The sequence below is a fragment of the Enoplosus armatus genome, chromosome 3, assembly GCF_043641665.1.
Source record: "Enoplosus armatus isolate fEnoArm2 chromosome 3, fEnoArm2.hap1, whole genome shotgun sequence".
NCBI classification, from domain to species: Eukaryota; Metazoa; Chordata; class Actinopteri; order Centrarchiformes; family Enoplosidae; genus Enoplosus; species Enoplosus armatus.
In genome coordinates, this window is record NC_092182.1 from 5,779,035 (window position 1) to 5,789,924 (window position 10,890).

Genomic DNA, 10,890 nt, shown 5'->3' on the forward strand with positions numbered 1-10,890 from the left:
TTCTTGAGCAAAATCTAACTGAGTAGTTGCATATTAACATGTGCACTAAATGTGGAGATATTATTGATGCTCTTTGAACATGTCCCTGTCAGGACATCATAAGAAAAGACCCATCAAAGCAAAAAGTTATAGACTTATGGATATTCACTTTTAGATTTGTGGGTAATATAGAGAGAGTAACCTTTGTGTATTTGGGCTCTAGAAACTTCATTCAGATACAAGACAAACTCCATAAAAAGCATCAGGGCAAGAAATTCAACCTTCACTTTCTAGCTGTGAGGCCATAAAGAGATTGTCACCGTGCCAAAACTGAATGTTTCTCTTCATGGGAAGGGTTACCCTAACCATACTTCAATTTAGTTCTGATTTGTAGAATCACAATAGATTAACATTGCAGCCATGGAACTGAGCATCGCCCAGAAGTTTTCCTTCGCTCTGATGTTATAAGATGTACAAAAGGGCCAGTGGCCTGAACCCCTCACACCAGTTTTTTTCACAGCAGGTACACAGCAAAGTATATGATATTCCTGCAGGATACTTGAACAAGACAGTGGTGAGTGTATATTTATATACTAGGCTACTCATATTCGTCCTGTTCATCTGTGGCATTCTGTCCAATATCCAAGTATTACATTGCTGTTGTGATATTTCTAATCTTTGAAAATGTCTTGTTGGACTACTATGCTTTGTTATTTATCACAATATTGCACTTCAGCGGGGTCCACATTTCAGTGTTTGAATGAAGATGAGGAGACAGTCAGTGGAACAAAATAGCCAATTGATTTTTACTGTAGCTGTTGGACGAATTAGGAAGAATAATAAGTACATCTAAAATGTGCAGCTCACTTCTGTAACAGCGCCACCCACTGTTCACTGGCTTAAATTGGTCACAAAACATTACTCCCTCTTTTCCAGAAGATGGTGCAGTTACTCTACTGACGTTACAAGCCTGTGTATCAATGTGTAGCTGTGTTACATAAAGCGTGGCAGCTCTGATGACTCTGTGACTTTTTAATTGATTCTTACAGTCCTCTTAAGTTCAGTGTAATGGAAGTTACACTTTAGTAGAAATATCCTGCTCATTCATGATGTTTTTATTTTCAGACCTCATTCCCTTCCTAATGAGGGAGCCACTGGTGACTGACTGTATGAGAACAAGTCAATGGCCACTGCCCAAAGTGATCCAACGATTAGGTTTAAGTAGGTTTGAATGTGACTTTTTCTGGCCAATTGTTTTTTCACCACGCTTCTAGGTATCTATATATCTGCGTAATGGGACCACACACTGCCTCAGTATATGATTTGTATTCATGACACTCACGCGGTCATTTTTCATACAGTAATTACAGTCATTTGCTACTGTCCCTGCACCTTTTCTTGTCTGCAGGTCAACACCAGTGGATCCCTGCGTGTAAAACGCAGTGAGGCTCGTGTTTTTGTTGTTGTAAAGTGGAAGCATGAATGCTTCATCCTGCGCACTTGAGCCGTGATACGGGAGGTGGGGAGGGCCCTCGGGGCGAGCACACCCCTTACCGCCTGTGTCAGAGTATTTCAGAACAGAGGCCAGCATTTAGTCATTCTGCATGAAAGCTGCACACACACACACACACACACACACACATACACACACACTAGTCTGTCCAAGTCCACTCCAACTCGTGGACTATAGGAGGATATTTCTCTTGTTTCCTGCGGATCCGAGGACCACGATTTGTTTTTCTTTCTCCATTCTCGTAGAAGCTGTGCGTCGTGACCACAGGACACTTTTACGCACGGTTTAACGCTCGCAAGGACAATGCCTCGATCTTTCTTGGTCAAAAAGTACTTCGCCAAGCAAAAGCCAAACTACAGTGAACTGGAATGTCAGAATGGTGAGTTGAGAGGACTTTTTATTTTCTTGTGTGAGTTATGAAAGCATCCTTACATAAGTGCGCAGACTAGATAGAAAGCCACCTGTTTTCTTAAGTGTCGCTGGAAACTTTTAGTTAAATGTTGCTACATTTTGGAAACACACTGTTTTGTGCTTTTTGTGCCTGGTTCAACCACAAACCCGGCTACTCCCCGTTCAAGTCGGGGCCCGTTAGATGCACTTTCCCCCCTTTCTGTAACCAGACAGAGCTCCATTCATGTTACAACCCCTTGTGAATACGTGGGAGGAAACGGCCCATGAAGCCTTCCCATGGCTCCAGCTTTATGCTGAGTAAATGCTGAAAAAGAAGAATTTATCACCCAAATAGAGATACAGACAGTGTAGGTGCAGTTGGTGAAACTTTATAAAACACATTTCAAATGGTGAATTTGTTGCTCAATAATTGAATCAAATATCATTGAACCTTTTGTGTCCTGTGTATGTTTGAACCATCCTCTCCCTTCTGTCTCAGACACTTCACTGGAGAGGTATCCTCTTGCTGAGCTCTCATCAGGGGACAACACAGCCACCTGCTTCACAACAGGTCTGGTGTGGGACCTGAGTGTCCTGTCCACCCTCTACCTGCCCACCTCCCAAACAGAGCCCTCCGCCACCCCGGGCCCCCTGGACCTCAGCTCCCCATCCAGCCTCAGCAGCAGCGGCAGCAGTTGCGGAGAGGAGGATGAAGGGCGCACCTCAGACCCCCCCAGCCCCGAGCCCGTCCACACATATGCCCCTCGCCAGCGCATGAAATGCACCGGCGTTATGCCTCACATCAGTCCCCCCGAGGAGGAGGAGGAGAGAGAGGCCCCCGTCACAGCAGCCAGGCCAGCCTTCCTCTGCAAACACTGCCCCAAAGAGTACACCAGCCTTGGGGCTCTGAAGATGCACATCCGCTCGCACACCCTGCCCTGTGTGTGCACCACCTGTGGAAAGGCTTTCTCCAGGCCATGGCTGCTGCGCGGCCACATCCGCACACACACAGGTAAGGACCATGCCTAAAGACATTTCACAGCATTGCACCATCATCTGCTAAATGTTCCGCTTTACTGTTGAGTCACGAGTGAGGAAATCAGCGTACTGTAAAACTGTAAATTTGAGTTGCTGTCGCTGTGAGTCAGCAGGTCTTCATCATTTGGGCTGTGAAGTGAGGGGGCAGGATATCCATGACAATCAGTTTGATGAGCTCAACACTTGATCAGCAGACATCATCGCATAGGGAAGCCCTCTGTCGACCCTGCACTCATTGATCAGCCATTGTGTTTAATGTCCCAGCAACAATGACTCGTCAGCTAATTATCTTATCACGGCTGCTGGGGAAGGAGGCAGATTGGGGACACAGGAGTGACAAAAGGCTTAAAGAATGCCTGAAGGCTCTCTGCTATCACTAAGCACTTAGTAGCTGTAGCAACTTGTTAGCAAGCTAATCTCATTTGGCTCTGATTGAATCATGCTAATTCAGTCAGGCTCTGACCCCACCAGCCTGCCATGTGCTTCTTCATTATCTTCAGAATGTGTGTGTGTGTGTGTGTGTGTGTGCGTACGTGTGAGGTGTTAATGGAAGCCTCTTGTGAACTCAGAGACACCTGACTGTTGTCACTGAGTGAGGACTGCCGTTAAAGCCACATCTAAAGTTTGGCAGTTAAGTTAAATGGCGCATGTTTCCTCCCTTTCTCTGTCCAGGTGAGCGCCCATTCTCCTGCCCCCACTGCAACCGGGCCTTCGCGGACCGCTCCAACCTGCGGGCTCATCTGCAGACCCACGCCGAGGTGAAGAAGTACCAGTGTGGCATCTGCTCTCGCACCTTCAGCCGCATGTCGTTACTGCAGAAACACAGCTCCTCTGGGTGCTGCTCCACCCCGGTGTGAGACACCACAAAGAGAGACAGAGGGGACCCACTCGGAGCTCAGGGCATTGGAGGGCTAGTGGCCACGGAGAGTGGGTCTATACAAGCCCAGCTGGCCTGTTGACGACCTGCAAGGCCACGAAGAGCACGAAATGGCCTGCTTTAAGAGACCTGGAGGGAGTCGAGCCTTATGATTGGATCTGACTTTACAAGCTGATTAGCTTCTCTGCTCTGTGAAAAAAAAAAAACATCTGAGGAGCAGATATTTTTTCCTCCAATCTAGATTGAGGTCTTGAGGCTGGACCAAATCTGAACAGCACGACGCAGACACTCACTTGATATCAGATCCTTTGTTGCTATTGTGCCCATTCCAAAGACCAAATATGTAGTGAACTCATCGGGGTAAGAGGTGTTCTTTCCTGTCTCTGTCCTGGTGCCGGCCAGCTCAGGATCATGGCCTAGACACAGCTGTTGAGAGGTAGGGGTGCGTGGGTGGAATAAATCTCTCAGCGTGCCTCAAAAAACACACACACACACACACACACACACACACACACACACACACACACACACACACACACACAAAAGCAAATGCACACACAGCTGTCCCTGGTACTGTGGTGTAGATAGACGAGGTGCTAACAGGTGCTACAGCCGTGACCTTCGCTGGTTGATAGCAGGTGACTTCCACTGCCCTTGGTTTGCTTAAGAAAAAAAGAGGAAGCATGTCATCACAAAAGAATGGCATCAGTTAGTCTTTTTTCACCAGTGGGGGATCGTTTTAAGCCTCTATTTTGACTACATCCAAACCTTCTCTTTAATCTGATGATTTACAGAGATAGGAAAAGCCGTCTGTTATGTCCCAAGAAGCTTCACTTTGCAGCACCGCTGCGATGCTGTTGACAATGCAAGCCATGCACTCAAGGTTACCACAGTGTTAATAATGACAGCCAAAGCCATATTTTGTTACTTAAATGAATTTGTGCCTTGAAATTGTATTCCTTTTGAAACCAAAAATGTGCCTCTTTTACCTCAGTTAGTATTTGTGGATTGAAAGTAAACAACAACACAAAAACCATTAATTGCAGTATTAGTTGTATTATCGCCAAACAGTTTGAAATGCAAGAAGGCTGGGACCAAAGATTTATAAGGTTTACGCCATGGAGACATGGTTGCCTAATATGTGATCAGAACTGGGACAGTACAAAGATGACTTTTTAACTTTCCTAAACATTTTATGGTGTTTTATAGTGCAATGTGCAGATGATGTGTTATTTCAATTTTGTACCATGCTTGTGTGTTCACTTCTATTTCTTGTATGTTGTAACTGATACATTTTCATTCAATAAAGTAATTTATGTTTATTAAAACGTGCTTGTTTGCATTACCATTAAAAAAAATCCACATGTGCAGTTTTATCTCTTCCTCAGCACAATGTTGGAATGGGTGCAGTCGATTCGTTGGTTGTAAAAAGGTCTGTTTGATTATTAACTGTGCAGCGTCTTGATGTGAGGCGTGGAGGGTGAACTGGCCATTGTGGTGGAGCTGAATTGCAGATGTGCAGGTGCACACGCTGCGTGATGGACGGGAACAACTGATTGCACCTGCTTCCAGTTTCCACCTGCCATCTACTTCTCACTGTCACTGTACAAACACTGCTGAATATGTGAGTGTGAGTGTGTGTGTTTGCGTGTACAGTTAAAAGAGAACTTTGAGTGAAAGTCAACTTCTGTTTTCAATCAAGCCCAAGATTGAACATGAATACATATGTGCTCACCACATCTCTTGAAATGATCTGAAGGTGGAATTCAAGTGGCTATATTGCAGAGTGTGTGGATATCTTTTCCCTCCTCAGGGAGAGTATAACATTCTCCTCTTCCTCAGACAGTGAGTCAGAGTCTGCCCAGACTGGTGCTTTAGGTTCCCATGGCTCCTCCACTCTCAGTCAGTAAGTCAGGCCACTAGTCAGTCAGTCAGTTAGCTGGTGTGCGTGGGCTGAGGCCCAGCCGGGCCAGCACAGAGTGAGGTAAGCTGTTCCACGGCACAGTTCCTTTATTTCCCTCTGAGTCAGGGAAATGTGCTCACAGCTACCAGCCAGGACGGCCACTGCAGCATGTAGCAGTGACTCACCTCACACGCTCTGTACTTCAAACAAAACTGCTTATACAGATTCTCAAACATCTGTGTACGAACACCAACCAGGTCCAATATGGAACTAATGTGAGAGTCCTCGATTGTTGGTTGCTTTGGCCATTATGCTCTCACGTCTTGTACCCAGGATGCTCTTGGATACAACGGCTATTAAAACCTCAGCTGTTGGAGGTTAGCTCAGGACCATTTTGATGATGTCAGCTGGAATGCCCTGAAGTGAGGGTGTTAGCTTGGCTGGCAAAGACAATTGAAACGAGTCCCTCGTGTAAACTTTACTTTATTCTCCACTTAGTTTGTTGTTTTGTCTTTTTCTGGTGGTTTTCATTTGCGTAGTATCTCTCACCACCTGATTTTTGTGGGCTACAGTGATGAGATTCACAATAGATGAGGGGCTTTTGCATTGATTATATATATTTATAGATTATAATAGAATATAGAATGGAATAGATAATAGATATAATAGATATATAATATATTATATATATTATTAGATTCGAGAGGTCAACATTTCAGCATGTCGCCTTCTTCTGTCTTTTCTCGTCTTATGAGGTCACTAGTGCCGCAGCGACACAGCCTCATGTGGCCAGTATAAACTCACACAACTCCAATCTTTGCTGCATCACAAGTTACTGTACTTATTTCTGCCTTTTTATAGAGAAATGAAAACACAACATGCTCCGCTTCTTGTTCCTTGGGGGGAGCAAGAGGGCCTGGATCTGAAATCTGAGAGCGTTTTCCTGCTGTGTGCTTTACAGTGCCAGAGCACTCACTGTAATTTACCAAAAGTGGCTGCTATTTATGCCATAAAGCATGTGTTTAACATTCCTGAACCCCACTGTGTTTGTGTATTCCTCGCTCTCTCACTCGCTCGCTCTCTCCCACTCACTCTCTTGCCTGCCTCTACGGCTGTATTTCTATTTATGTGCGTGTGTGTGTGTAGTGAGTGGAAACGGTCCCTACAGAGCAGCAGCCCTTTCCTTCTTCACAGAAGGATCATCTCTCCCCCTCTGAGACAAGGCCGACAGGAAGTGGGAGTTTACATTGGCCTACTTTACCCAAAAAAGCAGCCTGGGTCGAGGAGCTGCAGAGCTCAAGTGCTGTTTCTGCTGCTGCTGCTGCACTTTGCCACGACCAGCGCCATGTCCCATCCCCCCATCAGCTGTCCCACCCATGGCTGCTCTTTTAGCCAAGTTTTTCGGGGTGGAGTTGGGTGGCCAGGAACTGTAGAGTGGCCTTCAGTGCAGCAGCAGCAGCAGTTAGGGCTCATGGCCTGGGAGACAGGAAGGAGCTGTCAGCATCTCGTAAACAGGACTCATCCTGCACTCATGATACACAAGAGAGAACTCTCCCAGGAAAAGCCTTCAGACACCCACTTTAACTCCAGACTGTGGTTCATTCAATGACCTGCTCGAGATGAACCGTAACATAGACGCTTAATATGCGTAGACTTGTGACTACCACCTGAGAGTCAGTCGCCATTTTACTGACACGTTACAGTCACTTGACAGTAAGCTGATTATCAGCGGTGGGCAATCTAAATAAAGTGTGACCACATCGCTATGTAAAATATAACCTCAGCAGTGTCTGGGGGAATGGAAATGCTTTATGCTTAAGAATAGAAAGACTCTGCAGTTTTGATAGCACTGAAGCTATCATCCTATCCTCAACTGTACTCCCCAAGCACCTCTCACCTCATGTATTACTTCCTTGGCCACCTCCTCCAAGATTAGCACCTCTCAGTGTCTGTCACCTTGCTCGAGAGCACTTCATTACTCTCTAATGTTTTGGTGTTAATGACTTTCCCTGTCTAAGTTTAGTGGGAGTTCTTGTCCCTGGAAGATCTTCTGCCGTGATGTCTCGCTCTTAACACAGTAACCTTTAGAGTAGTGATGTAAATGTCAGAACGCAGAGACACAACTGCTGCATCTGGTAAATAAGAAGGCCAACAGCGGTAACACCACAAGTATGCTTAATGATGGATTTGATCAGGCTGTGGAGTTGCCCCAAGGCTGGATTGGAGAAGTGGTTGGGTGGGTTAGGGGATGGGGGGTAGGGGGTGCATATTAAAGAGTAATGAATCACACACTCAGTCACAGGGTCGCCGGCTATGAATGTGCTCTCTGTTGGTTTTCCTGGAGCCTGGAGTTTACTAACTGATGACGCAGGCTGGACTTGATCAGAGACATGTGTTGCTGCGGACTCGATGCCAGTGAGAAGCAGAGCGAGAGAGAGGGGAGAAGGGGGGAGAGGTAGAAGGATGGATGGCGCCTGGGCTCTCTGCTTTTCCTCTGTGTGTCCTTCTGGGCATTGCCTCACACTTGGGCTGGTGGGATTGGGGAGGAGAAGGAGGGAGAAAATAAACCCGACTTCTACCCTGGGACAGGAAACAAGAGATTCTCAGAGAGTATCCTGACCCAGCTTTCTTAACTATCATTACTCCTAAATTCTTGTGTGGCATCTCAGCGAGCTGAGGAAGCAGTGTGTCTGCTGAACACAAAAGCAACCAAAACACATTTTCTTCTGACCTTAAAAGAATGAAAAATAAAGAAAGTTATAATGTGACTACATTAAGAGTCTACAGTCATGCTAGCTGCTGTGTGAGTGGACAGAGCGGTGCTTTGAGTGCTAAAAACATCAGCATACTAACATGTTCACAATGACTAAGCTGGTGTGCTGATGTTTAGCAGGTATAACGTTAAAGTAAAAAAAACGTGATGGTGATACTTGATGGTGGTGCGAGGTGAAAAGTTAAGGGATCATCAAAGTGATCACAATTCATCCTGAGGGGGGCATGGATGTGTGTACCAAATTTCATGGCAATCCAATAGTTGTTAAACTCACAAATGTCAACCTCATGGTGGCACTACAGAAAAAGTCAGGGGATCACAAAAGTCATAAGAATTCATCCTCTAGACATCGTGAATGTCTGTACAACATTTTAATTGGCAATCCATCCAATAGCTGTTGAGATTTTTCGAACAGACCGACACCTATACTGCTAGCATGGCTAAAAACAGAGAAAGCCGCCCTCACATGTTAAGCCCATACTTAAGACTCCTCTTCACCTGACAGTGGAGGACATATCACCTGTTTGCCACACTGGAATGCACCTGAGCATATTTTCCCAGACAAGGTGCAAAAGGACGTTGGGCTGTTGCCGGAGGCCTTGACAGAGTATTATGAAAGAGGTAATGTAGATTTGTGCCCACCTGTCAGGACATGTCATGGTGTAACAGTGTGTAAACAGCGTCAGGCAGTGCGATGGGAAACAGATTGTCTCCCCACACTTGTTCTTTACTTTTTGAAGGTTTTGATTTGTTGAAACTTAGAAAGCTGCGCATGAAAGGGAGAAGCACCTACCCGGGCAAGCTGGATCATGCCATGACTAAATGTGTTGCTTACATGAATATCACTGACAAGAAGAGGATTGCTAATTGAGTCATGATAGCGTCCTGTAGCATGTCATTTCCCATGAACAGCCTCACAGGTTCACAGTGTCTTAAAAAGAGGTGGGCATGTTCGGAGCAGGAATAGGAGTTTGGTTTGTCACTGTTGAAGGCCGAGGTGTCGAGTGCCTCCCATTTGCTCCAATGGAGATCAAAGAAAGTTAAGAGTCGACCCAGTGAACACCAGGAACAGATGCATAGCATCAAAACACAGTTACTAAACACCAACAGCTTCATGTTCACACGCTCATACACAGAGTACATATGACAGCTGTCATATTATCATTAATCACCACACATGCTGTCACACTGTCTCCGACATCCCCAGATACAAACACACAGGCATAGGTGAACACACAGGCACACACACTGAGGAGTGCTCTTCTGTGTGGGAGGCCTACGCAGCAGCTGGTTATGATGGAAAACACTCGGCACTCCCACCGACACCCCACAGGCCGTCCTTGTCATTGTGACGCACCGGGGGCTGCTGATTCCCCAAAGGCTCCGAGGCTCCAGACCTGGAGGAGAGCGATCTGTTCATCAGCGGTCCAGCTTTCAAACAACTCCAACCAAACAGAGAACCAGTTGATTCTGCACAGTCGGTTCCCAAACAATAGACACACACACACACAGGCGAGTAACACTCTCGCAATCCCAAATCTATGCACGCACACACACACACACACACACACACACACACACACACACACACACACAGGCACCCAGTCCTGCACATGTTGAAGCCATTATCCTGTTGCTTGTTAAGTCATTACTCTATAGCTTGTTATTTTCTCAAGCAAGAGAAAGCAATCTATCCACAAAGGAGTGCTGAGAGATTTGCCACCCGACTGAGCCTTGGGATATGGGAAGTTACCCTGAAATCTGAGGAATGTGGTGAGGTCTAAAACCTAAGGAATAGAGCAAAAAAAAAGTCATCTTCTGGAACAGTGAAGCTTCTTTCCCAGAGTCTCCAGGCTGAAGCTGCAGCCAAGACTGTACGAGATGTCCACGGGGAGGGAGTATTATAGACATTACTGATGACAGTGCAGAAAAGTTTCAGTCCACCAATGGGACATGGAGGAACTGACATAGTCTGAGAGCTTTGACATATTCACGGTGGATCTCAGACATCTGGTTTCCATTTCCCTCCTCTCCAAAGACAGTGAGTGCTGGCAGCGGGGCTTTTCAATGAAATCGTCTATTCGACTTCCTGTGCTATCAGTTTAGCATAAGTGCGTGCGCCACAAAGGGCAATGAAAGCGATGCTCAACACATAGGCAGTTATTAAAGTGAACTGCACTGCTTTCCTCCAGGGTTTTTTTTTTAGCTCCCCACCCCCAAGCCCTGACGCCACCCTCAGGGTTTATTAGCAGGAACACCCCATGAGCAGCCATTTTCACAGCATCCTCTCCACTCTGCTCCACACTAGGAAAACCTGCGAACCAACACACTCTCACCACACTGCTAATGAGTGACACATTCCCCCTAGCTCCGCCGCTGACACCTAAGATCAAAGGCCTGGAAGGAGAAGGGGACTG

The 10,890-nt window shown here is 46.2% G+C and overlaps 1 protein-coding gene across 1 annotated transcript; it reads left to right on the forward strand.

The window, feature by feature from the left end:
- The first annotated feature begins 1,629 nt into the window (after positions 1-1,629).
- snai1a (snail family zinc finger 1a) lies at positions 1,630-3,940 on the forward strand. Its single transcript, XM_070902752.1, has 3 exons — positions 1,630-1,871; positions 2,382-2,894; positions 3,593-3,940. Exons 1-3 carry the CDS (start codon positions 1,796-1,798, stop codon positions 3,775-3,777), a joined length of 774 nt encoding a protein of 257 aa, XP_070758853.1. The 5' UTR covers positions 1,630-1,795; the 3' UTR covers positions 3,778-3,940.
- Positions 3,941-10,890: the final 6,950 nt, after the last annotated feature.

Excerpts from the sequence above, each read along its gene's own strand:
- snai1a (XM_070902752.1), top strand. The coding sequence starts at position 1,796 with ATGCCTCGATCTTTCTTGGTCAAAAAGTACTTCGCCAAGCAAAAGCCA. Across the intron at positions 1,872-2,381 it reads TGAACTGGAATGTCAGAATG|ACACTTCACTGGAGAGGTAT; the intron begins GTGAGTTGAGAG and ends CTTCTGTCTCAG. Across the intron at positions 2,895-3,592 it reads CCACATCCGCACACACACAG|GTGAGCGCCCATTCTCCTGC; the intron begins GTAAGGACCATG and ends TTCTCTGTCCAG.